Source organism: Oculina patagonica, chromosome 1 (assembly GCF_052425735.1).
Source record: "Oculina patagonica isolate OP01 chromosome 1, crgOcupat, whole genome shotgun sequence".
Taxonomy (NCBI): Eukaryota; Metazoa; Cnidaria; class Anthozoa; order Scleractinia; family Oculinidae; genus Oculina; species Oculina patagonica.
The window spans coordinates 9,726,618-9,754,414 of NC_135758.1; the positions used below are offsets into that span (position 1 = coordinate 9,726,618).

At 39.4% G+C, this 27,797-nt stretch overlaps 3 protein-coding genes across 5 annotated transcripts in view; all 3 read left to right on the forward strand.

The window, feature by feature from the left end:
* LOC144656402 (uncharacterized) overlaps positions 1-27,797 on the forward strand; it is a 103,459-nt gene that overhangs the window by 19,257 nt on the left and 56,405 nt on the right. The window contains exons 1-5 of one of the 3 annotated variants that reach the window (XM_078516635.1): positions 19,894-19,926; positions 21,955-21,995; positions 22,968-23,030; positions 23,591-24,000; positions 24,196-27,589. In XM_078516635.1, the coding sequence (XP_078372761.1) occupies positions 23,651-24,000; positions 24,196-24,826 (981 nt within the window). In that variant the 5' untranslated portion in view covers positions 19,894-19,926; positions 21,955-21,995; positions 22,968-23,030; positions 23,591-23,650 and the 3' untranslated portion in view covers positions 24,827-27,589. Of the gene's footprint in view, positions 1-19,893; positions 19,927-21,954; positions 21,996-22,967; positions 23,031-23,590; positions 24,001-24,195; positions 27,590-27,797 lie in introns of those variants that run through there. The other 2 variants (XM_078516628.1, XM_078516648.1) reach the window with 2 other exon arrangements.
* On the forward strand, positions 626-6,187 carry LOC144656617 (sorting nexin-2-like). The gene is made up of 7 exons (XM_078516865.1): positions 626-661; positions 2,145-2,233; positions 2,581-2,649; positions 3,427-3,570; positions 3,822-3,902; positions 4,543-4,614; positions 5,464-6,187. The coding sequence occupies exons 4-7, from the start codon at positions 3,481-3,483 to the stop codon at positions 5,512-5,514; spliced, it is 294 nt and encodes a 97-aa protein (XP_078372991.1). The 5' UTR covers positions 626-661; positions 2,145-2,233; positions 2,581-2,649; positions 3,427-3,480; the 3' UTR covers positions 5,515-6,187.
* LOC144648383 (penicillin V acylase-like) lies at positions 8,712-14,756 on the forward strand. Its single transcript, XM_078507962.1, has 3 exons — positions 8,712-8,956; positions 13,103-14,085; positions 14,198-14,756. The coding sequence occupies exons 2-3, from the start codon at positions 13,129-13,131 to the stop codon at positions 14,360-14,362; spliced, it is 1,122 nt and encodes a 373-aa protein (XP_078364088.1). The 5' UTR covers positions 8,712-8,956; positions 13,103-13,128; the 3' UTR covers positions 14,363-14,756.

The window sequence follows — 27,797 nt, forward strand, 5'->3', positions numbered from 1 at the left end:
CTTTTGTTTTCACCCTTCTCTCTCAGACTACATCTCTTTTACTCCCACCCTTCTCTCTCTGACTACATCTCTTTGAGAGAACAAAAGGGATGTAGTCTGAGAGAGAAGGGTGGGAGTAAAAGAGATGTAGTCGGAGGGAGAAGGGTGGGAGCAAAAGAGATGTCGGGGTGGTGAGGGGGGAAGGGTGCGCAAAAGAAATGTGGGGTGGTGAGAGAGGGGAAAGGGTGAAAGCAAAAGAGTTGTAAGGTAGTGAGGGTAGCTTGGTGAGGGGGGAGGGGTAAGGGTGAGATCAAAAGAGATGTACGGTGGTTAGGGGGATGGGTGAGAAAAAAAGGGATTTAGGGTGAGGGGGTGGGTATAGCTAAGGAGATGTAGGGTTAGGGGGAAGGGGTGAGAGCAAAAGAGATGTAGGGTGATGAGGGGGAGTGGCGAAGGGTGAGAGCAAACGAAATGGAGGGTGCTTCATCACACTCGTATCTGTTTGGTGTTTCAGTACTGCTGCACTTATAATTGTACACATAATTGTTTGGACTCTTCACATAAGTCTTAACCACCTACTAAATCTTAATCTCTTTTGATTTCAGGGTGAGGGAAAAGGGGTGGGAAAAAAGAGATGTAGAATGAGTGGCAAGGGATTATAACAAAAGAAGTGTTGCCTAGGGTGAGAGGAAAAAAATGTTTTTATTTCTTTACATTAGTCTTAGAAAGCACTCAGACTTTATCACCTTATCAGAACAGGATATAATCTACGGGTTCACTCAAGATCTTCCTCGTCGCCTTGGTTTAAACCTCTGTTTAATCATTGCTAAATTTTATATCTATAATGCGTCACGGAGAGAAGAAGAGTATATCTGGGAAGCTTTTTTTGCTATACTTAAAAGTCACCTTGAAATTGAAAAGCATAAATCCAAATCACAAATAAGTATTTGAGCATATTATTGTTTGTTTGTTTGTCTTGTTTATTTTTCGCTTTTATTTTTATTTTATTTTTTTTTATTTTTATTTTTCTGTTTTTGTTTTTTTTGTTATTCGCTTACTTCTGGCCTTCCTTGTAACATGTAGCATTGTACAAATAACGTAGCCTTATTGTATATGTAGTAGTGTGTAGTATTAAAGTGTAATCGTAGCTTTAGTTTGTTAAAACATAAGTCTCGTAAATATTGTAAGCATAGTTAATGTGAGTTCCGCATGTTAATTTTTTTGTAATATTACATACATTTATATATGTAAGTATTAGTATGTTTGTGTTGTAAATAAATAAAAAAAAAAAAAAGTCTCCTTACTAGATCTAAATCTCTTTTGACTTTACCCCTCCTCCGCTGAGCTTACATGTTTGCAAATGCTCACAAAGACTATTCGATAACTCTTTAGTTGCTACTCATGCAGGGGCGTAGCCAGATTTTTTGAAGAGTTGTAGGCCTGGTCAACCACTTTTTAAGGGGTCGGAGGGAGGGGGGAGGTCCACTTGGGAAGGTTTTGAGACAAAAATAAAATAAATAAATCAACTGTTACGTGCAACGAGGGTTGCACGTAACAGTCTTGCAACTGACAAACCTGTGGCCCTCGGATTCCCGATCGAATTGGAATTGGTTTTTGTGGAGGGAGGAAAACTGGAGAAACCCGGAGAAAAACCCTCGGAGCTAGGACGAGAACCAACAACAAACTCAACCCACATATGACGCCGGGTCCGGGAATCGAACCCGGGCCACATTGGTGGGAAGCGAGCGCTCTCACCACTGCGCCATCCCTGCTCCCCGAAACAAAATCTCACTGCAATGTAGACCTCCTTTTCCTCCTTGGGTCTGGCTTGTTTCCAGTTTTTCCAGGATTTATCAGAGTGTGCTTTAAGGTATAAAAGCATAGTAATAATAATAATTTTATTTATTCCCCCCAAAGGCTTTTCAGTTATTACTAGTAATAGTTCTCACTATAAAGCTGCCCCCGCCTTTTTATAATTTGTTTTTTGTCGCCTTTAATTATTAATGCCGATGGACATTAAATTGTCCATGTCAAATTAAAGATTATCTTATCCGTTGTAACAAGATGTATTGTATCCTGATTTTAACAACATGGCAAGACATCTTAAAAATGTGTTATTTCCATCACTCATTGTTGTAAACTGCATCTCATTTGATGTTTTACAGGTAATGCTGAGGAACATGCTACGCTGTCTCGTGCGCTTTCACAACTTGCTGAAGTTGAAGAGAAAATCGAACAACTTCACATACAACAGGTATCAAGTGTGATCAACTTCAAATTCTCTTACCCGCACTATCCATGCTACAATGCATATACATGTACTTGAGTTAACAAAGGTAGAAATAAATCTTCACTGGGAATTTAATTGTTAAGGACTGAGTTAACATGATTTTGGCATAATTAATTAAACTCTTATGAGACATGCAGTGCTTTTGATACAATCTCTCCTTTAACCCACTTGTACATACATCATTTATACCTCTGCTGTCATTGTCCTATACAATATAAATAATAATTATCAGAACAACATGGTGAGATACATGTACTTGTATATTTTTTTATGAGATGTTGTTTGATTGTTAATCTCTGCTGTATTCACAGGCGGACTCTGACTTTTATGTTTTGGCTGAACTGCTGAAGGATTACATTGGCCTCATTCAAGCAGTCAAGGTGAATAATTAATATGTCAAAAACTGTTGTTATATTTCAACAATAAATCATTCATTATTCTCTGATTTACACATTGGATGTTGGAAAAAACATTTCATATCTCACCCAAAGTTATAATTTAAGCACCCTCCTTCCAATTGCCTCTAAAAGGTTTAAGAGTAAGGCACAATCGCCATTACCTTAGAGAAACTTGTCTGAGGTCTGAACTGGTAAGATTCAGTATTCTTTGATGCCGTCATGACATACAGGAGCCACTGTATGTCATGAAAAATTGACCAGTTTTTTCAAGGTTGTTGTGCATAATCTGTCATAATTTTCATCATTTGTAACCATCCTTAATTGTTTATTTTCGGTTTCTTATTGTCTGCCTTGGAAGACTATTTTTGAGGTTTCCTTCAATTGAAAAGTTATTTTGTACAGCAGAAGAGAAGCTGAAAATATTGTACATGTAATAAACAGCTTTTTTAATTCCTGCCTGTGCCTTTCAACATTTCCAAATTCCAATTCAACCTGGATACAGGACCCACATGAAAACCGGCTATAGCTGATGTGGCGCCCTCCCTAAATATAGTGGTTTATTTATTTTTGGTTTGCCGGTGTTTGTTCTTTGGGAATAAAATGCCTTGCAGTTGGCCCTGTGTCCAATAAAGGCTTTTCCTTGAGATCTCTGAGTATGATGCATAACATATGAAATATTTTATTAAGATACCAATTTCTATTTATCTCATGATTTTTGCTGGTAAAACACAAGTTGTTTATGTCTTTTTCGTTCCACAGGCAAGCTTCCATGAGCGTGTTCGTGCATACAGTAACTGGCAGCATGCACAGCAGATGTTGACTAAGAAGAGAGAAGCTTTGGTGAAGCTGGAGTTGGCCTCTAAAAATGAAAAACTGCCTCAAGCACAAGAGGAGGTCAAAGAGGTTAGAATTGAAAGCTAGCAGTTTTTAGAGAAATTTGGTCCAGGTCCTATGGCTGTGCGATTTGAGACGTAATAAGCCGGAGATCATTTAGTTTTTGTCTTCTGCTTATCATGTTTGCACTAATGCGAAAAAGGTTTTAGAAGTTTGTTAGCCTGTGCTTGAAGTCTGTAGGAATTTTTTTGCATTAGCGGGGCTGCGTAATGGTTAAAACAACGCAAATACAGTAAGCTTTTTTGTTTTCTCGTTTATAGTGGGAACAAAAGGTGGAGAAGGGAGAAGAAGACTTTGGAAAGATCTCAAAGATGATTCAGAAAGAGATGGCACGATTTGAGGTAAGAACTAAGGTTTTTATCTACTGTGGTTCAAGGTTGGACATTTAACGAGCGTGAAAATCAGCTAACTGTGCCTGTTTTCATACGTATTGGATAATTACTCATCAAGTCAAAAAAAGGAAATTATAACCGTGGCGATGTTTGAAAATGTGATCTTTAAATATTTTAACAAGCATTGTACGATTTGATTTCTTCGTTTTCTGCTCAGTTTTAGTTACGATTGAAAAGATACAATATCTCTTAATACTCAGGCAGTGCTAAACAAAATAATAAATTAATTACTGAGCAAATAGTACAGTACAGCACAGTACAATTTATTTAACTTCTGGTAGAGTGATTTAATTACATGTACCTTTTTCTGACTACCCTGAAACCAAACTGCTGTCATCACATTTAGCCAATCACAATGAACGCAAGCAATGCCATGAACCAATCACAACTGGCGTCAAAGACATGGCACCGGGTGCCAAGCGCGGGAAAATTGCACGGTCGGTTTTGGTTTGCTCCTGATTGGTTGAAATCGCAGCACGTGAGCAGTTTGCACGAGTTGCATGACTGAACCAATCGTACAGAGGTTAACCAACGTAAAACCAGTCTCAGTTATACGAAAACTTGTCTAACGGGTTGTTTTCCTTGACAGAAAAACCGAGTGAAAGATTTCCGTGAATCAATGATCAAGTACCTGGAAGCCATGATGGAAAGCCAGCAACAGGTTTGTCACTAAGGGAGGGGAGGTAGCGTTTGTATTTAAGGCGGAACTGAACGTGGATTTTAGTGAAATTTTGAGAGGCTTAAAGAAAGGGTAGAAGAAGAAAAAAATTGAAACACCAGACAGTTGACCCTGCGCAAGAGCACCCCTGGCTGTCAGGGGACTGGTGTCCATCTGTTAATTTCTAATTTCAAATCTTTAACATTTCTTATTTCTCTAAATTTCACAAATCCTCCTCCCAAACATCGCCAAAAATCACCCAAGAATTTACATACAAAACACCCCCTAACATAGATTTATGGGATGAACATAGGGTTTTTGCATTGCTTGAAACGCGAACGACATATTTCCCGTAAACCCATGTAAAGCGGCGAAAAAATGGCCTTTACGTTTAGTCCCGCTTTTTAAGTGATTTGAAAGTGTGTGAAAAAGTAATAGCATGAATGAGGAATACCGACTGACATTTTCTTTGTTTAACATTCATTATCATATTACCATACACTAGAACGAAGGAAAATACCAAATTTTACCAAAACATAGGGTAAATAGCGAAGCGCACGAGTTCTAAAAATAGAATGCAAATGAATATAACCGCCACGAAGCTTAAAAACATCAGCGTGTTCTAAGAGAAAAAGAAGGAATCTAAGGAATACCGACTGCTTTAGAAAGTGTTTCAGGAAAATCGTCCCCCATTTCGGTTTGTTTGTCTGAGTCTTGTCTGAGTCGTGACGTCACTCGCGCGCTTCGTTATTGAACCACAACATATACACGAATCGAAACCTGCATTTTTAAAAAAATATTTTTGTTGATATATTCCTGGCTAACTTATAACCTCATTTTATTTTTTCGCAGCTGATCAAGTACTGGGAGGGTTTCCTACCTGAGGCCAAAGCCATCGCATAGACAACTAATTTCAATCTCTTTCAAATACAATTAAAACTTATTGCATATGTATGTTTTCTCTTAAGCACTTGATTCTTGCAATAGAAACAATCTGACAATGAAACAGAAACGTTGTTACAATTCTATCAACGTTTATCTCTGATTTCATGAAGATATTTTAGCCTCACATGTACTTTTAGTAAACACTACGTATAATCTGAAACTTTGTCACGTGCTAGAATTTGCATCGTTGCGTGACGCAAAAATTCCCGTCACGAAAATGTTGCATACCAGATAAGGTATTGCTTGTTCATTGTTCTATGTAGTCAAAAAACGGTGTATAAGCTGGAAAATCAAGATACCAGTGAACGCTTGATTAAAACTACCTACAGGAAAAAATTTCCATTCTTCGTCGAATTTCTTTCCGTAATGATTAGAAATAATGGCACAGTTTATTCAGATAAGTAAGTTTATCAAGTAGTTTATAAAGAAATTCCATATTAAACGGCTCTTTTTATATTAAACAAGACTCGAGATTAAATTTCGCGTACGGAGTTAAGTTAGGTTATGTCAACAATCATTTGAGGAACTGAAGAGAGGTGACACAAAATAATAAATGTTTTTGTAGTAAGAAGGCATGTTTATGTCGAGAGTTATAAGCAAAATGAAATAAAGCTTGAATGTTGTAACTTTTTCTGGGTTTGTGTGTTTGTTTTGACCATCTTGCTGTCGACCACATTTTCCCATGGTCTACACTCTTGTACGTGGGAGGCGCGGTGGCCTAATGGTTAGCGCGCTCGACTCCGAGTCGAACGGCCCGGGTTCGAGGCCTGGCCGGGGCGCTGCGTTGTGTTCTTGGGCAAGACACTTTACTCTCACAGTGCCTCTCTACACCCAGGTGTATAAATGGGTACCGGCGAATTTACTGCTGGGGGGTAACCCTGCGATGCACTAGCATCCCATCCAGGGGGGAATAGCAATATTCCTAGTCGCTTAATGCTACGGAAACCGGGATAAGCTCCGGCTGTATGGGCCTCATGGCTCGGAGACAGACTTTACCTTACACTCTTGTACATCACTTTTCTTTACCCTCGAATTTTTAGAGTAGCTTATACAGCTAATATCTCCGAGCATTTCACAGTAACTACAGTACAACGGGCAAAGACCAGGCCACAACACTGACCGGGACTCCCTCCCACCCAGGTCCAATATACACGACCTAAAACGAGTCGTAAATGTCATCAGTCCAGTGGAGAAATGCATTTCATTAATTAAGAACACTCAGAAATTAGCAATCATATTGTCGAGCAACGGCCCTGCGATGGATTGTCGACTCGTACGAGTCGTACGAGTGAACAACATAATTGTCGACCTGATTGTCGACAGGAGAAACGTAGTTGTCGAGTGGACAAATGCATCTCATTAAGGACACTTGGAAAATATCCATCATATTGTGGAGCGAGGGCCCTGCGATGGGTTGTCGACTCGTACAAGTCGATACAAGTCGTACGAGTGGACAACGTAATCGTCGACAGGAGAAACGTAGTTGTCGAGTGGAGAAATTCATCTCATAAGGACACTTAGAAAATATCCATCATATTGTGGAGCGAGGAACCTGCGATGGGTTGTCGACTCGTACGAGTCGTACGAGAGGACAACGTAATTGTCGACTGGAGGAAACGTAGTTGTCGAGTGGAGAAATGCATCTCATTAAGGATACTTAGAAAATATCGATCATATTGTGGAGCGAGGGCCTTGCGATGGATTGTCGACTCGTACAAGTCGATACAAGTCGTACGAGTGGACAACGTAATTGTCGACAGGAGAAACGTAGTTGTCGAGTGGAGAAATTCATCTCGTTAAGGACACTTGGAAAATATCCATCATATTGTGGAGCGATGGCCCTGCGATGGGTTGTCGAGTCGTACGAGAGGACAACGTAATTGTCGACTGGAGAAACGTAGTTGTCGAGTGGAGAAATGCATCTCATTAAGGACACTTGGAAAATATCCTTCTTAAACTCATTAATAATTCATGATTGACAAGCCAATCAAGATACGCCAATTTGGTCAGGTGCGTGTAGTTTGAAAACCCGATGAAGCACTGGACAGAGGCCTTTCCACGATAGTTTGATGAAATATCAAACACTAGAGTTTGATAAAACGTCAAACCCTTGTGATGCGGGGTTATCCTAATTTAAATATTAATGACACAAACACCGACTGAATAGAGAAGCTTCTGTTTCACGGGTTGAGTAGAATCACTCAAAAATTTACGTTTACAGTGCTAGTGCAATTCAGAAACATTCCGAACATCTTGTAGCGATCGACCACCGTTCTTATTACCAACCGAGTTTTTGGTGAACGAATTTTGTGAGCCAATATTTCAAAGACAGACCATCCAGGTCCTCCAACATCTCTTCAAGACTTTTCAACACACTTCCCGGGTCAAGTAAAGAAGTTTAAAGGGATTTTTGCTCGCGCGCTGTTTGGCAAGTTCGATTCTCAAAACCTCAACGGCTCTCTTATCCACTATGCTTTGACTGTGCAAAATCTTGCACATTTTTGGGCGGCCGAAACCGGCGATATTCATCTTCAGCTAACCCGTTCACGTTTCAAAACTAGCAGGACGCCACTGCATGCAAATTGTGGCGGCATGAAGTAAACAAGCTTAGTTGTGAAAAACACGGATCTTACATAATCAGGCATAATCATCACAAACTATGCGCTAATTAAACAAAAGATAGCAACAATTCAATGTTTTCGTGAATAACATCCTTTGTTTGCAATAAATCCCCGATTGCAAACTGTACGTTAATTAAACAAAAGAAATAAAAAATTAAGTTCTCGTGAATAATATATTGTGAGGCAAGGACCCTGCGATGGATTGTCGACTCGTACAAGTCGTACGAGTGGACAACGTAATTGTCGACTGGAGAAATTCATCTCATTAATTTTTGTTTCCCTTAACGCGATTTTGAATATAAAATGTTTATCTTAAATCGCGAAACAAATCAAGGCATGACGAATATTAATTCCTTTTATCTGTTTCGGTTTTCACATGTTGATAAAAGCTTGATGATTTGTCCGTAATTTTCTGTTTTCCTGTACAGCTCATTAGAATATTACACAGCATATTAGCATATGAAAAACGGGTTATACGAATTCACTCTAATAAGCATACGTCTCAGACAAACATTTAATTGGGGGCTTTTTCTCTTTATTAGAAGAAAGAAGGAACGAAACGTAATACCGCCATTGTCATTAACAAAGAAGTCGAAAAGAAGAGTTTTTCCACTAAACACAACAAGCTATTGTTGGCTTCACTGAGTTGCGTGGCATGCAGCACGGTTTGTAATCACCGTTTCAGGTATAAATTCTAAAATAATCAGTTCAGGTCTAACAGTGTTCAGCTCATCACTGTGCAGTGAAAGTCACCTGCTCTCAGTCTATCAAGTCATAAGGTATGTTAACAAACTGCCCGGTTACGTACAATTAATGTAACAGAGAGATTTTTATTTCCTAGTCAGTTTTTAATTCGTTATAGTGTGCCTCAGATAGTTCCCTCTGTAGAATACATCTTGCATGCTGAAACTTCGGCACTTGCCGCGTTAAACGAGATTATGCACAGGAAAATTGTGAATTACGAGACGCTGACTTTCAGCCTTGCAGTCGATCAACATTTTGTAATCCCTTCAAGTAAACTTATTTCTTTGCTTTTTTGCTCTCCATTACCGAAATGTTCGGGGTTTAAACATTGTAGTCACACCTATTTTACTAAATTCAAGGAGCGTAGGCTTCAAAAATTGTCCAGACCACATGTATATTCATATACGATAACGGTTTCAACGAAGTATAGTCCCTGAAGCTTTTCATCAGCCCGAATATTTAATTCGGTCGACCTCAGGTCTTGTATTAATACACATGAATGCGCCGTATTTACTTGCTATGAGCGACGCGGTGCTCTTTAATTTTTAGCGTTTTGGTTGTTGCTTATTTAAGGTCGCGCAGGACCCTTGCTCGTTAATAAATTCATTAGCCAAATTTCTTGACGGGGTGCTATCTTGTAAAGCCTTAATTCGCTACATTTTGAACATCGATTCCTCTAAAATTTATCAAGAATATTAGGGGATGATGGAATTACATCATGATTGTCCTTTACTGAGAGACAACCGTTTACTGTGATGTAACAAGCTCTTAAAAGTTTAACTGCAGATAATGCGATTTTGTGTCAAAGTTTTCAGCTAGAACAGCGCACCGAAATAAATGATTATATAACCTAGTGATAAATCATAACCTTTTCTGTGTTCTGACAAGAACGAAATTTTCGATTTCAAAAACTGCTAGAAGTTAATGGCTTCTAAGAGAGTAAAAATTTGAAATCTTAACTTTGAAACGCGCTATCTTCATTTTGAGAAGGACGTTTCGAAATTCGCTCTTGTACACCAAGTTTATGTTCCTCGCGAATCAACTCCTGAAATTCTATATCGGCGGAGAAAACTTGGACACAAAATTACAGGTTTTGTGGCTTCGGAACACCTTCCGAGTCAATGTTTACAACAACGTGTGCTATTCTCATTCATAATTATGACGCGTAATTCAGAAGTGCGTGGATTACATAACCTCATTTGTTCATATAAAGTTGCGTTAGGTAATGCTTAATCACCACGTGCACAATCGCCGTGGAGATCCGTTTGCTTAATTTCCGGGCGAATTTTCGACCCTCCCACCTCCCCTTCGGCGACGTAACACACAGCTATTATGCTTTCTCACCCAGTCGCTCATTGCCTCGGCCACAATCTTTTCCCATATCTAATTTACGCCGGACAATGAGCGGCATAATTAATGAGTGAGAATGGTATACTATATTCAAAGCTGTGAATCTAATTATGATAATTCGCTTCGTTCCAGCGCACGGGGCACAGGCTGAGAACAATAACTTGTAATTACTTGTACAAAGAACTTTAAGAAAAAAATTCTCATGAATATTTCGTTTCTTGTCGGCTACAGTCGTCGCAGGCCGTGCATACTCTTTAAATAAATACATACATAATGATTGCAAGGGTCCTGCGCGACCTTAGGGGCGGCATTGTAAAACATAAATTGTCCACAAGAATATATTTCCGATGCTTGTTTAACACTCTTAAAGGGACTGTGTCAAGGAATTTACCTAAATTTGAGCATGGGAAATGACCATCCGAATTCGTTGAAATATAAAAATAGCTTCTTAAAACAGTGAAGGAACATTTCAATAATACAGCAAATAAAAAAGAAGGTACGAATGGCCAAAAGTGACGAAGATTGAAACGGATTGCGATATTGGTTTTTGAAATATTGTCCGGCAGGACAATATTTGCTTCTAACTTTAAATTTTAACGCCCGGGAGACACATTTGGTTGCACTGAAGCCATGGTTTTTTGTCATTCAAATCCGTAAAAGTAAAACGTGATTTGTTTTCTAAGTTTGACTCCTCTCACAATTCAGTCTGATGATGCTTTCATTTGATTGAAACAAAAATATCGCGTCGCTTTCGCAGCCAGTAAGAAGTTGAACCAAAACCAATAGGGAGTTTACTGCACACGTCTTTGCGCGCTTAGTGACGTTTACATGTAATTACTTCGAGTTCTGATTGGTTTACTGGGATTGGTCAGAGTAATTACTTTGGTTGCTCTATTCGGCGGTTATTTTTTTTGTTCTCATATGCGGCGCTTATATGGGGGCGGTTAAAAACAAGTTGCTGCTTAGTTTTTTGTAAGAATCCTCGACTTTGTTAAATAAATACATTCGTAACATTCTATGTTCCACAACATTCGCTCCGCACAGCCACTGTTAAGGTCGGGACCATCCTTGGAGACCCAGGGGCAGTTAGTGGGGGCGACGGGCAGCTTATCGGGACAACGGGATTTTCGGCCGAAAGTTTACAACATAGAGGGTAACAGCCCCTGGGCACTTTGTCTTACCGAACCAGTTCCAGAAGCGTTTGAACTCCTTCCTCCTTTTGTGGCCAATCAGCGACGAGGACCGGCCAGGAGACTCTGATGTCTTCTTACACGAAGTTGTTTTCCTCATAGACTCGTCGTGGATGCTCTGCCCATCAATCGGATGCTATTACATGGAGAGTCTCAGAAAAAAAAAAGCCTTAGACGACTGCCAGTTCTACACTGTTAGTTGCGCGCTTTTTAATAGTTATTCAAGTAAACAACAATTCTTATTATTTTTCTCGGTCGTTGCCCGACTTCTAAAACTTGCCACGGTCTGGGTACTTCACTGCACGGGCCACGCGTTAGTGAAGATATCGCTGTCGTCACCTATTGTTATTTTGTTGCCAGCTTGACAGTTAAAACAAAGGGTTTTTGTTTAATTTGTTGGATTTTTAAATAACAAAAACAAAACTTATAAACAAGAGGTGCTCGCGTATAGCTTTAAAAACTTTTGGTTTCCTTGCGCTATGCTACATTTAACATATTCCCAGGCCTCGTTGTTTTGTTTTTGTTTTGCTTTTTTATCTGAGACCCACGTAGTATCATCCGATGGACGGGCTTAACAACAACGATGAGTCTATGAGGAAATCAACTTCGTGTAAGAAGACGTCAGAGTCGCTCTTCTGGTCAACCTCGCTGATTGGCCACAAAAATATTTTTGTGGCCAATCAAGGGGAAGGAGTTCAAACGCTTCTGGAACTGGTTCGGTAAGACAAAGTGCCCAGGGGCTGTTACGCTCTATGTTGTAAACTTTCGGCCGAAAATCCCGTTGTCCCGATAAGCTGCACGTCGCCCCCACTAACTGCCCCTGGGTATCCGAGGATGGGTCGGGACACGCCTAGCCTCCCACGCAGTCGTTCTTAGGGGCGATTGCGTTACACTCCAGGTCTCTGCGACATGTCGCTCCGTGTGTACTACTTCCAAACCAGTCGCTGCGACAAGGTGTTTGTTCGTTGCATACACAGCGAATTTTAAAGAATGAGAATGTGACTAGTTTTCCAATTCAATATGGCAAAAATACATGACGCTCTCTCATTGGTTAATTTATATTTTATCGCAGCGACTTGTCGCAGACGTGTACACACGCTGCGATGTGTCGCACGAACTCAAACTGGTTTGAATTCGTGCGACACATCGCAGCGACAAAATTCTGTCGCAAGAATGCATCATGTCACACGAGGCAACATGTCGCAGCAACTTGTCGCCGCGACGTGTTGCAGCGACTTGTGTGTAATAAAAATTCACGATGGGAAGAGTTGATACACCGCAGGCTTACCATCCTATGTTTGTGAGGTCACAGACTGCCCATATGATATTCAAATAAAAATAATGATATGATATTTAAATAAAACATTTTTATCTACTCGCTTTCATCAGAGATTTCAGTCCTTGAAAAAACAGTCTTCGAACTTTTGAGTACAATCGGTTCGACTCGAGCCGTTGTTTTTTGCCGATTTACAAAAATCTGTACCACCTACTTGGACAATTTAAGCAATATTGGCTTAAATTGGGCATAATTACTTTAGGTAACTTGAAAACGAATGGAATTCACTAAAGTCGTTTTAAAATAGTACGTGAATGACTAAAGAAAAATCCTGAAAATTATTAATTTTGTTCTTTTTGTCTTAGACTGTTACTTGACCCCATCTTCAAACATGAAGCTACTTGTCGTTGTCCAGATGCTGCTTCATCTCTTCCTGGCCACGAAAGCCTGCACGGAGATCCGAGTGACCGCCGAGGATAAGTCGGTAGTCGTCGGCAGGAGCATGGAGTTTATGATCGATCTCATGTCCAACGTCATCGTGGAACCGAAAGGGCATTCCCATACTGCACTTCTGCCAGAGAAATGTGGTCAAGATACACTAGCAATGACGTGGCAAAACAAACACAGCATCGCATACCTTGACGCTTGGAACTTTCCCGTTGGTTCTGACGGTCAAAATGAAGCTGGGCTGTCTTTGGGTGCTCTCCTTTTTCCCGGGTTTGCGAAATACCAGGACATCCCAGTACAGAAATGTGGATTCAGTGTGTCCTCACTAGAGTTTCCAGTGTGGATTCTTGGGAACTTCGCGACCGTGCAAGAAGTGCGCGAAGCTCTGAAGAAAGACTCATTCCCGCTGGTATGGGAAGGAAAGCTGAAAAAGGGAGATCTTGAGGCCACCTTCGAACTGCACTACTCAATTACTGACAAAAGTGGTGACGGCATCATCATTGAGTTCACTGACCAAGGAAGAAAGGTGTTTGACAACACCATTGGTATCATCACCAACTCCCCGCCCTATGACTTCCACATGTTGAACCTCCGTAACTACGTTCAGCTCTCTAAGTTTGCCCACGATCCTTTGGTTTTGGGAAAAGATCAGTTCAACGCTACCGGGCAAGGAAGTGGACTCCTTGGGTTGCCTGGAGACCTGACACCTCCATCAAGACTGGTGCGTGCTGCTGCTATGGTGCACTTTTCTGATCCAGTCCAGACCGCTGAACAGGCGGTTAATCTGGCGTTTCACATCATGAACACTGTTGACATTCCCCGCGGAGTGGCTGCTTCCCACGATCATGAAGGCATGGCCGATTATACTTCCTGGATCGTGGTGAAGGACCTCAATCAATCAATCAATCAATAAAATTTATTTACCCTCGGAGCTGACGGGGGCTGGCTAGGCCCCTAGCAAAACATATGCTAATATGCCGAGAATATACCTCACCAACATATACCTCACCAACAAGGCGTTGCACTTCCGCTCCTATGAAGACCTCACCATTCGTGTGATTCACCTGGACAAAGTGACGCCTGGCAAAATGCTCAAATTCAAAGTGGGAACACCTATTGGTGGATTTGTGGACGTCACAGATGAGCTGAAACCTGCTAATGCACGCACTGAACTTTAAGAAACTCATTTACCCTGGGCACAAAAAGAACGTAGAAAGGGTGAAATATTGCTTAGTGTGTGAACTGAACCGTTTTCGTTGTCTAACCAATTTTCGAGTTTTCGTGTGTGTGCTTATTGTGAGGGAATACGTTTTCATCTACACAGGTTTAGGTAAATTGTCGTATCCGTCTGCCGTATGTGTCATTTGGGCACTTGCAGGAGAAGTCGGAAAAGCTGTAATCTTTAGCAAAGAATTTATTGACTTGGTTTTGGTAGAAATCAGTTAGGATGCAAACCTGGTGTTCGCGAAAGCATTGTAAACGTACATAAGACATAGTTGTTACACCAGTTCTGAACTTTCATAAATAGCAATTGTAGAGTGTTGGAATAAAACTTGATGCATGTGTAGTGAATTTAGTTGTTGTGTTGTTATTAGGGACCGGTCATTATTTATCGTCTGGGGGTAGGGCTTTCCACAAGTTGCTCGGCAACTTTTTGGCAACTTTTCATGTTTCGAGCAACTTTTTCCCCTTCGAGCAACTTTTTCTCTCTCGAGCAACTTTTTGCATTTTAAGCAATTTCCAGACCGAAGATCTCCGAAGATAATCCAATTGTTTAAAGGCAATACGAACGTTTCCGAAGATTTACGAAGTTTGCCGAAGATTTTCGAGGAACATCTGAAGACGTTCCACCTTTCGGCTCATTCTGCATATTAAAACATTACAAAACTCGTCACAAACATGACGTCATCGATATCATCACGATTTTTCTCAGTTAAAGAATTCCTTGTTATTTAACAAATTTTCCCCCTAATATGTTGTTTAGATACTTCTTTTGCTGTAAAAGTGCATAAAACTGCTTAGAAATCTCACTCTCAAAGGGAAATTAGCATATATTTAGAGAAATTCTCTTGATAAGAAGCAGCGTTTTGGATTTTTTGGAGCAACTTTCGAGCAACTTTTACTATCCGAAGCAACTTTTTTGTAATTTTGGAGCAACTTTTGAGCAACTTTTTGAGAAATTACGGGCAACTTTTTTGGAAATCTCGAGCAACTTGTGGAAAGCCCTACCTGGGGGGGAGCGGAGGATTTTGGGGTGGATCACTTGGATTATAGACGAACAGAAGGGGGGATCAGTCGTAACTGAGAGCCCAAAAGGGGGGATCACTGAAAATTTTGGCAGGATTCAGATGCGGGACCACTCAAATCTGTTTGGATAATACAAGTTTGAGAGCATACAAAATAAAAGCGCCCTTTTTACTGGGATATGATTGCATTTGCGGCTCAATTTGTTCTAACACAACTTTATTTAAAAAAACGGAAGCTGTCACACTGGGGAATGTGCACATTTCAATTTATATCTAGAACGTTTCTTTTATATTTCTCCTTTAAAAACGTTCTTAGCTACTGCTAATATTCATCTTTGAACATGACAGGTGAATTCTAATTTGTGAACCATAACCCCTGATAACTGAAACCAAGAGAAACATTGGCTGCGGTCACATCTAGACTGCTAACTATAGTTAGGACGGCGTTATTTATAGTTAGCTATTTCGGTAATGTTACCGCTTCTCTGTTCGCCCTAACTATAGTTAGAAAATTTACGCCTTGCTGATACCCAAGCAAGGTTCATGGGTTAGTCTTAAGTTTACAAACGAAAAGCCAATCAGAATGCGACAATAGGCCCTGTTCTCTGCAAGGTCTCAAATTTCCTGCGACCCCTGGATATCCTCCACCCATGTCCAATATACACGACCTAAAACGAGTCGTAAATGTCATCAGTCCAGTGGAGAAATGCATCTCATTAAGAACATTTAGAAACTAGGGGTAGTTGACACTAAAAGTGCCCCTAGTCTTTTGACTGATCTTATCTGATTTTAAACTGTAACAAGAGAGGATTAACTGACAATTTTTTAACGTGGCAGTCGAGTTTTTGAGCTTCTGCAAGGTAAGGATATTTTGGATTTTGTTGCCATCGAAATAGATTACAAAGCTTAACTTGCTACTGTAGAGCTAGTTGCATGGTTACGATTGCTGGATTGAAAGATTGCAAAAGCTCAAAAACTCGACGGCCACGTTTAACTTCTCTTGCACAAGCTCAAAAACTTGACTGCCACGTTAAGGTTACCGTATACCTTCGGGGGTGTCTCCCTTCAAAACACTGTAGCGCGTCCGGGTTGAATTGAAGATACATAAAACCCTATATTAAATTAAAGCTCATAGAACTGGCTATCAAAATATTTCATCCATTTTGTGATAAAATAAATTGTTGAATTTTTTACGAGGTCTAAATACGAAAGTCGGAATTCATCATATTATGAGGCAAGGGCCCTGCGATGTATTGTCGACTCGTACGAGTCGTACGAGTGGACAATGTAATTGTCGACTGGAGAAACGTAGTTGTCGAGTGGAGAAATTAATCTCATTAAGGACACTTAGCAAATATTCATCATGTTGTTAAATATATATTCCTCGTTCTAAAAGCGTGATGGCCGAAACACGCTAAACGCAATGTATATACAGTTCCTCGTTAAGATAAGATAAGATAAGATAAGAAACTTTATTTAAGTGTCAAAGCCTTATAGCCTGGAAAATAAAACCATACTAATTAGGGGACACTGCTAAAAACTAAAAGCTACACTAATACTAAATATAAATACAATAAAAATATATATAAGTCATATAAAAATGTTATTATAATCTATGGTGAAAAAAATGTTAAAATCTAATAATAATGACTTGACTTGAGAGGCACTAAGTGCAGCATAGGATGCACCCCTTACTGCCGCTGTCCAAGTGTGCCATTGAAACACGCTAAACACAATGTGTATTTCTTGTTCTAAAAGCGTGATGGCCGAAACACGCTAAACGCAATGTCTATATTCTTCGTTCTAAAAGTGAGCCAACGAAACACGCTAAACACAATGTGTATTTCTCGTTCTAAAAGCGTAATGGATCAAACATGCTAAACGCAATGTTTATATTCTTCGTTCTAAAAGTGTGCCAATGAAACACGCTAAACACAATGTGTATTTCTCGTTCTAAAAGCGTAATGGCCCAAACACGCTAAACAATGTGTATATTACTCGTTCTATAAGCGTGAGAACCCGAACACGCTCTACAATTTGTAACTGTACTCGTTCTAGTGCGATGACCCAAAAAAGTACATGTCAACTGAAAATATAACAATGTATATGTTGTGATTCAATTTTATTCTTGGTTCAAATTTTATTTTCCTTTGATTTTGGGTATGGTAATGTGTGATAATGAGTTTAAAACAAAGGAAAATAAAATTTGAACCAAGGATAAAATTGAACCACAACACATATATTCTTCGCTAAAAGTGTGACAACAAAACACGCTAAACACAAGCTATATTTTTAGAACGAGCAATATACATTGCGTTTAGAGTGTATCACTTTGTGTTTAGCGTGTTTGGGTCATCGCGCTTTTAGAACGAGGAATTGCATTGTGTTTAGCGTGTTTCGCTAGCACACTTATAGACGTACGACTATAAGAACGAATAATATCACATTGCGTTTAGCGTGATTGGGCCATCAATGAATGAATGCATCGTTTTTAGCGTGTTTCGCAAGCACATTTTTTAGTCGTTCGACTTTAGGATGGAATAATATCACATTGCGTTTAGCGTGTTTGGGCCATCATCACGCTTTTAGAACGAGGAACACATTGCGTTTAGCGTGTTTGGGCCATAATTGTCCACTGGAGAAAAATAGTTGTCGAGTGGACAAACACGCTAAACACAATGTATTCCTCCGTCTAAAAGCGTGATGGCCCAAACACGTTAAACGCAATGTGATAGATTTCTCCAGTCGACAACTACGTTTCTCCAGTCGACAATTACGTTTCCACTCGTACGACACGTACGAGTCGACAATCCATCGCAGGGCCCTTGCCTCACAATATGATGGATATTTTCTAAGTGTCCTTAATGAGATGAATTTCTCCACTCGACAACTACGTTTATCCAGTCGACAATTACGTTTCTACTCGTACGACTTGTACAAGTCGACAATACATCGCAAGGCCCTTGCCTCACAATATGATGGATATTTTTCTAAGCGTCCTTAATGAGATGCATTTCCCCAGTCGTAAGTTCGTTTCTCCAGTCGAAGTCGACAATCCATCGCAGGGCCCTTATCCCACAATATGATGGATATTTTCTAAGCGTCCTCAATGAGATGCATTTCTCCAGTCGTTAAGTTCGTTTCTCCAGTCGACAGTTACGTTGTCCTCTCGTATGACTTGTACGAGTCGACAATCCATCGCAGGGTCCTTACCCCACAATATGATGGATATTTTCTAAGTGTCGTTAATGGGATACATTTCTCCAGTCGTTAAAGGAGAAGTTCACTCCAGAATGACCATTTAATTTATTTACGCCAATAAAAAGTTTACATAAAGATATGTTATTCTCCAAAATTTCAGCCACCAAAGTTCGCTATAACCCTACGAAATCTTTCCCAAAACTCGACAACGGAACGCCGCCGGTCTTGGAGCTGAATGTATGCGTGACGTCAAAGAGCTCAGCATGAAGTTTGGCGGAAATATTTTAACAGTCGAAACTCCTTGTTTTTTTGTATTTCTTGGAGCTTTGTTTGAGCAAAATGGAGATGCACAAACAGGCATTTTGAAAAACAAAAGCCACTACGAAGAAACAAGGAGTTTCGAGTATTTAAATTTTCCCGCCAAACTTCAGGCTGAGCTCTTTGACGTCATGCAAACATTACCAGCTCCAAGATGGCGGCGTTCAGTTGTCGAGTTTTGGGAAAGATTTCGTAGGTTTATAGCGCACGTTGGAGGCTGAAAATTTGGTGAATAACATATCCTTGTATAAACGTTTTATTGGCGTAAAGAAAATAAATGGCCATTCTGGAGTGAACTTCTCCTTTAAGTTCGTTTCACCAATCGACAATTACGTTTTCACTCGTACGACTTGTACGAGTCGACAATCCATTGTAGGGCCCTTGCTCGACAATATAATGGAGAATTTCTAAATGTCCTTAATGAGATGCATTTCTCCACTCGACTGATGACATTTACGACTCGTATCAGTTCGTGTCATGATTGCACAAAATTCCACACTTTGCAATGAAACCACTCTCGTCCGGCTCCTGGTTCCACTTGCGTTTTTACTGATTTTTATGGTCTATACGGTCTATTTAACAACTATTCCATGAGCTCGCGTTGGATATGAGATGGTAGATAGCCAACGAGGAATTGCAATATTTAAGCTCCCCAGCTGTTCTCGCTAACGCGTACACCTTGCAGATTTGTGGAAGTGGTATATGAGCCCATATAGCATAGCCTGTAAACCAATCAAAAATCAGGAATTGCAATTTATCATTGCTAGTTTTAAATAAAAGAGTGTGGACCATATGCATGATGTGATAAAAATGGTTCCAGATAACGGCGTTGATCAAAAGTAAAGCGGTTTCCGGGACGAGATCTATCCCCAACGTGCCGTAGGGCTCTGGGGACGAGAATATACCCGGAAATGCATGACGTAATTTATTTCTGTTCTATTTGTGAGAACGCTGGGGAATTCCCGGATTTTATGAAGGTTTGGTTCGTTTTACAAGGCGAGGGGATTGAAACGTCGCGGCGAGTATTCTTTTCTTACACTTATACGAGGTTTAATCTTGATGTATTGGGAATATTTTGAAAGTCCTTTCAATGGCCACTACACAACATTACTGAGTGTTTTGAGAAAACACTGAATTGTAATCGAACTGTTTGCGTATGTTGCGTAACTTCCGTCCTGCATGTCTGTATCACTGAGGAAGTAAGATGTAGGAAATGAGATCTAAAAAGCATTGCTTTGTGTATACTCGTGCATTATAACGTGAATGCTGGAAGTTGTTAGGAGAGCATTAACCGTTTCCCAGTCATTCCTTTGTTTAACCGTATAAGGTCATTGCTCCGAGATAGAGCTGAACATAGATTTTTTAACCATATTAACTTTGCCTACTTGTTGATTACCTTAAAGGGACTTACATTTTGAAATAAAAAAGTTCAGAAAGTGGGGTCACCAAATCCTTTTAGCAACAGGAAGACCTTTTATATACCATATAATTCCTTATTAATATTCCCGTGCGAGTAGTAGCAAACACGTTTCCAGTGATAATTTATTGTTCAATCATAGAAATTGATCTGTTTTCATTTTACATAAAGGATTTGATCGCTACACTCAGATTACGGACTAAGCCGCATAGAAAAAAAAAGCCGTCATTTGGTTTATGTGCGCGCTAATTGTACTCTAATTACGGGTAGGCCTTGGCGGATTGTGCTAGCATAAGTGTCATAAGTTTTGGCATAATTGGAGCAAAAAAGGCACAATTTTTTAAACGAGCACTGCCACGGCATCGATTAGCAAATTTTAGCACTTTTTGGAGCATAAATTCGTAAAATTTAGTAAATATGGTGTATTTTCTACAGAAATAAATTAATTTAGGTAGTATGTTCTTGCAATGCGTGTTGCAGGCATTTTACAAACGGTTCAGAGACGCGAGTAGCTAATTTGGACAGCTGACGGCCGAGACAAACTGCCATAAAACACAAATAAATATACAACAACAGTTTATTTGAAAAACATCATAATTTGGTGTCGTTATTGCGCGCCTCTACATGTATACAGAATCTACGTCAATTTGTGAGCATAATTTCGGAAATCAAGCATAATTTGGGAATTCTGGCATAACTTTGGCATAATTGGGCAAAATCTCGAGCACTACTAGTAGCATAATATGCCACTTTTAGGAGCACAATCCGCCAAAGCCTAATTACGGGTAAAATTCTGCGCCCATACGCAATGCAATACAAGGCAATGACCTTAAGACACGTGAAATGTATATGTTATGATTTATATATTTTTAGCTACCCGAACTCGTGTTTAACGTTTAGCGAAACGCTCCTTGTTTATTTAACTGATGTACATGATATTCAGAAAGCCGTTAGTATAAATTTTGCGACATTGTTACTGTATTTCGATTTACATATCGGAGCTTCGTCATCGCAGATCCTCGATTAACGTCTATTTCTGAATAGTACAAGACTGTAAGAGGACGATTACACAGCGTTGAGGATCAGTTTTGTGTGTGAGTCTTAAGTTTGTCCGAATTCCAGTTGCCAAATCCCTTGGAGCGTAAACACAGCAGTCGCCCAAGTACGTGAGTAAACAAAAAAGTACAAAATTAATGACGTCTGTTAAGAGAGTCTTAAAGAGAAGTTTTCAACCAAGATATAACTTAAGAAGTAGAAAGCTAGCCAATCAGTACGCCTAAAGTCGATACATCCGTTCAAGCCGATTTATCAGAAGAAGGTAATTGTGAATTGCTCCACGAGTTACGGTTTTGTCCGTATACTGGTCAAGTTCCGCCACATTGAGCGAACATTGAGAGTTTCATTGAATCACATACCGAAGAGCAGAGAAGAATTTCCACAACATATTGACATGTAAAGACGATTTGGGGAGGTGAACTATCCCTAAAGTGCCGTTGGGCTCTGGGGACGAGAATATACCCGGACATTCATGTCGTAATTTATTTCTGTTCTATTTGTGAGAACGCTGGGGGAATTCCCGGATTTTTAGGTTCGGTTCGTTTTACAAGGCGAGGGGATTGAAACGTCGCAGTGCATATTTTTTTCTGACGCTTATATGAGGTTAATCGTGATGTATTGAGAAGGTTAAGTCCTTTCTATAGACACTACACAGCGTTACGTAGCGTAATGAGAAAATACTGAATACTGAATTGTAATTGAACTGTTTGCGTATGTTGCGTGCCTTGTTCCTGCATGTCTGTATCACCGAGGAAGTAAGATGAAGGAAATGAGATCTAAAAAGCACTGTTTTGTGTGTACTCGTGCATTATAACGTGGATTCTGGAAGCTTAAGATCTTAGTGGTTACATGACAAGAAAAGGTGGAAATTGCAAATTAGTCAGATTTAACCATCAAAGAATGAATTCATAATGGAATGACCCTGACTATGACCTGTCTGTAGTTTCAATAACAAAACGTTTCGGGGCTACTCCTCGGCGTTTTTGATGAAGTTTTGCCACTCGGGTCTTAAACCCTTTCCCAATTTCGGGCCAAAATATATGATTTTCGATTAGCACGGGGACGGAGGATATGGAACACGTGGATAGAATGGGGAAATAGAATAAGGATTATTAGAATTATAAACAGGAGTGCAAAGGGGAGGAGGAGAAGGTGGTGGTGGTGGAGGAGGCAGAGGCGGATAAGAAAAGTACAAAAAGTAGGAGACAGGCGGATAAGAACGGGAATGACAAAATGAGGCGGAGGAGAAGGAGGAGGATGAACAGGACGAAAAGAGCGAGGGAGAGGGGAGTGAAGAGGAAGAGGAGGGACAGGGACGAGCGGTATATAAAAGGATGGAAAGGATGATGAGTATTAAGTGAGGAATGAGGATGAGAATGGCTGATGATGATGAGTATTAACTGTTACTAATTTCAAGTGAAAGCCCTCCTGTTCTCCCGTTAAAATGCCAGAAATTGAGAGAAATTGAAATTGAAAGTGTGGGCTTGGGGAGTAATACACTTATTAAACTTTGTTTAATTTTTGTTATTTTTGATTATTTTGCAGAGAAAGCACCTGTTGTTGACAAAGATAGATTCTGGTTTTATTCTGATCGCTCAGCAGGAGAAGGTGATTACCAACTCATTTTTTTGTCATTTTTATTAGTGTAACTTAACAGAATAGGGCGAAATTTTAGGGATTTATCCGGTGGATAGCGTTATCCACCCTTTGAACAACTGGGGCCAGCGCACTAACCATGAGGACACCGCGCCTTCCACGAAAAACGACGAAACGTCAAGACAACGTAAGCAAATTACGTTTAGACACAAAAACGACATGCTATGGAAGAAAGACGGTCTGCAAATATGACATTTATAACGTCATTACTTTTAATGAGCTTCAACTTGTGGAATATCTTTTTGTAATGGCACTTACTTTAATTTCCAAATCAACACAACGTTTGAGTTCTGGGAGGTATTTTTCTGGTCGCGTGACTTGAAGGACTCTTCAATGGCACAAACATGTGCAAAAAGCTTATCTCTGTGAGCTCTAGTTTCCAAAATATGATGTCAGAAACCTTTCTCCTGTTCTTAGCAACAAATGGGTAGCAAACAAGGAGCCCCTTAAGTCACGTAAGTTTGGAACTAGCAGGAGCACGACTAATAAAGGGGCATTTTGTCAATTCACAGGGTTTGCGGGCAAGATTTTTGGTTTTCTGTCTACGAACTGGTGAACTTCACTCAAACGTCATGCCTTCAGACGAAACTACTTCACTATTACCAGAAGGCAACTCGTTAAACCGGCGAAGGAAGTGCTGCAAACATTTTTCCTGGAGGGGCATTCTTTGGATTGTATTTTCACTGCTGCTGGTGACTGACGTAGTTGTGTCAATACATTACAACCTCCCAAATGTGTCATCCTGTTCCCCTGCCACAGATGCATCAAACACGAAAAATACCAGCGATGGAACAACCTCGTCCCCAACCACCCCGCCCTCTAATCCTCCATCAGAGCCGCGCAAACCTGAAAACGAAATAGTAAAAATAAATGCATCTAAAATATTACTAGGCTTTCCAATTACTTACAGGAATGAAGGCAAGTATTGTTTAATGAGTACTATGTTTGACTGTGTTATTAGACATTTCCATATTACTTCATATTTGACAGATTTTGGTGTGTTTTGGTGAACTTTTATTAATGAGGACACTTTGTGATGCTTGTCATGAGGAACGTGCATCTCATTAGCGTTCAATCCTGGACATATCTGACGCATTCCGCTTCCGTTTCTAGGTAGGAACAAGGTCGTTGCCGACCATGGTGGGAACGAGGTCGTTGCGGACGATGCGGACATGCAAAATGCAGAATGTATCTTCTCTAATGGTATGGATACAATAAACTGTTGGATTTTTCTAGGAATCGTTGCCACATCACCACATTTTGTGGGCTGCCTCACAATTCTCAGGAATCTGATTCGTTTGCCAAGGTCTTGGACGCTGATATTTCTTCTTGCGCTCTACGTCGCGGGTGCTGTAATTTTGGTCATACATTCCCCTGCGTTACAAAGAGGAATGCCCATTGGATGCTTAATCATGGATTTACTGAATGCTTTTACAATGTTAGCAATGGTCGGAACTCTTAATCATGTTGAAGTTCGAAATCTGGAACAAGGTCACTCGCGTTACAAGAGATTACTATTGAAGGGAGCCTTATTTGTGTTTTTCAACCATTTGTTATGTTCTTTAATGGGTACAATATTTAGTGTTAACTTTGCGTTATTTTACGCGACTGACGTAAACAGCAGTGATAAAGAGGGCTCATTAACTACTCCTGTAACGAACGTTTTGTTCCTGCCATTTGTTATAAAAATAACTGAACTCATGTGGACTAAGATATTCCACGACGAAAAGTGTATTATTGATGTATGAAATTACAACAGTTTCTGCAGGCAAAACTCGGATTTAAGCAGTCGAATTTATATTGTTTTTGTTAAGTGATTTAACCTTGGAAATACAGTTAACTATATATATAGGAGAAAAAACGGAAAGACGTTTCGGTGTCATCTTGGTACCATTAGAAGAAGAAGAAGAAGAAAAACTTTGGTAGAGCGTCAAAGCCGCTTGAAGCCGGGAATATACCCATACTAATTAGAGGACGCAAATGCAAAGGAAAAGATAATATATACTAGTAAAAGGAAAGGTGTGATTTAAAATAAAATACTTTCGCGCGAAGAGACTAGGTTTCTTCTTGCGAAATTCACAGCATTTAGAAGATTAAGAAATCAACCCTTCCCTGACATTTATTTAGGTTGGCGAAGTTTCTTGTCAGGTCGCCAATTTTGTCAACTAAGTGATCATTCTTCAGGTGTTTTTCGATGGCGAAAAACCGGTGTTCATCAATGCGCTGGTGTAGGTGACGGCTAGTATAGCCGACGTATTCTGCATCACACAGATCACATACAAAATTATACAAAGCATTGTTAAAGAATCACATGTGGTTTATGTTCCTGCACTTAAATCATCACCATCAAGTTTTCGGCTTCTAAAAACCGGCTGTAGTGTGTGGTCAATTTTATTGCTTAAGTCACAAAGATGTTTTCTTTAGTCTTAATTTAATTTATTCTTAATCACACCTTTACTTTAAGTATATATTATTTTTCCGGTTACATTCTTTACTTGATATTGGTGCCCAGATATGACACCGAAACGTCGTTTCGCCTTAACCTTGAATTTGAATAGCATTCCAACTTTATAGCAACTAACGATAATCAACTTTTTCCTTTATAGTTTCCTCTCGTTCGAGTAAGTACGGTACGTAAAATCACCAGTTTATCGTTTAATTGTAAACAAAATTTGGGTATAGAAACTGTTAATGAACCTATGAAGATTCTGGGAATTTATTTCACTTATAATTCTCGCCTAAAACATGACCTTAATTTTGACGCAATACTTAAATCTTTAAAGAAAACCTTGAATGGCTGGCAATGGAGAAATTTAACTGTGTTCAGCAAGATTCAAATTAGCAAAACATTCGCAATGCCAAAACTCATGTTCCGTGCTTCCGTATTAAATCCAGACAAAGATTTTTTGAAAAAGATTAATTCTGTGATGTTTTATTTTTTATGGAACGAAAAAGATAAAATCAAACGCTTAGCTCTGATCAGCGAGTATAAAGACGGCGGTCTGAAAATGCCCCACGTGGAGTCTGCAATCAAACACCAGAGAATCATTTGCCTGAAGAAGTATACTGAGAACTATTATAGCCCTTGGAAACTTATTCTCTCACGGATTCTTGAAGATCACGGCGATAAACTCCTTCTTCATTGTAATTATAATGTTGTTGATCTACCTAATCACCTTCCTAGATTTTATCGCGAGTGTTTTGAGACCTGGGCAACAGTCAATACTAAAGAAATGACCTCGCGAGACGCCATCATGGATCAAATACTATGGAACAATCAACATCTGCGTATTGATGGCAAACCTCAATTTTGCAAAAAATCATATATGGCTGGAATTGTAAAGATAAAAGACATCCTTCTTCCGAACGGCAAATTAAAAACTTGAAATTTCTTTAGAGAAAAAGGGCTGAATTTGAACAATTATTTCTTAATTCTTGGTCTGTCAAAAGCACTTCCAGAGTCATGGAGAGTCTTGATAAACTCGAAAATCCACAACCCCCTAATGCACTAGAGCAAAATACCACCACAAATTCGGATTTAACTCAATTTGTGCTCAATTGTTATAATGAAGAAATTAAGCTAAATGAACTCACGAGCAAAAGATTGTACTGGATTCTTATAGCGGACATACACGTCCAACCTACTGCAAAATTAAAATATCACTCTTTATTTGATGATCAAAATCTTGACTGGAATCAGATTTATTTAACACCACATAAAGTGCCCTTAGACATTAAAACAAGAATGTTTCAATTTAAAATACTTAATCGTATAATATATACTAACAAATTGTTGAATAAAATGAGGCTAACAGATACCTCGTTATATACGTTTTGTGGAGAGTACGAAGAATCTCTCGAGCATTTGTTTTTATACTGCAAATTTACCAAAGATTTCTGGACGCATACTATTAACTGGTTAAATAAATCTAATATTACCATTTCTAGGCTAAATGATAGCGAAATTCTGCTAGGTATTACAAAAGAAAGTCCTCATTGGACTCTTCTCAACCACATTCTCATTGTTGGTAAGCAAGTAATCCATACTAATCGGCTTAGGAAAACAAAACCACTCTTACCTCAGTTAATAGCTAAGCTTAAATATATTGAACACACTGAATATTTTATCGCTAAGAAAAGAGACAGGCTTAAATTTCATCAACAGAAATGGGAAATTCAAGTTTTCTTGAGCAGTTATTGTATCTTTAAATAAGTCCTTTTTTAATCTTAATTGTTGTAAATAGTGCGTAACATATAACGTTGTATAATTAATCAACAATGAATGTCAAATACAAGTAGCTTAACAATTAATCAAAAATTAATCTTAGATATAAGTAGCGTTTATGTAAGCAACAATAGTATGGTTTTTGTAATGTAGTGTATGTAGTGTAAGCAATAGTAGAATCGTCTTTGTAAGATAGCTTATCTAGTGTCAGTAACTGTATTGTAATGTAGTGTGCAAGTGTGCAGGAACAGTAATAAAGAGCAAAAAAAAAAACAGTTTATCGTTTCGGGAACTTTTTGTACGTAGCTTAGCTTAGGATACAATTTAGGCGATGTTTAACTCAAAAAGCCCGAACCAAACGAGGATGAGAGTTGATGAGAGTCAACTCTCATGAGAGTTTTCGTCAACTCCCATCGACTATCACCAGCTCAGGCCAAACGAGAACGAGAGTCTGTCAAAATCTCATCGACTCTCATGAAAAATTTGAGCACGTT

Bases quoted from the DNA above. Each gene is read 5' to 3' on its own strand.
- LOC144656617 (XM_078516865.1), top strand. From the start codon at position 3,481: ATGTTGACTAAGAAGAGAGAAGCTTTGGTGAAGCTGGAGTTGGCCTCT. The intron at 3,571-3,821 runs GTTAGAATTGAA...TCTCGTTTATAG, and splicing joins CACAAGAGGAGGTCAAAGAG to TGGGAACAAAAGGTGGAGAA. The intron at 4,615-5,463 runs GTTTGTCACTAA...ATTTTTTCGCAG, and splicing joins TGATGGAAAGCCAGCAACAG to CTGATCAAGTACTGGGAGGG.
- LOC144648383 (XM_078507962.1), top strand. From the start codon at position 13,129: ATGAAGCTACTTGTCGTTGTCCAGATGCTGCTTCATCTCTTCCTGGCC. The intron at 14,086-14,197 runs ATCAATCAATAA...TACCTCACCAAC, and splicing joins TGAAGGACCTCAATCAATCA to AAGGCGTTGCACTTCCGCTC.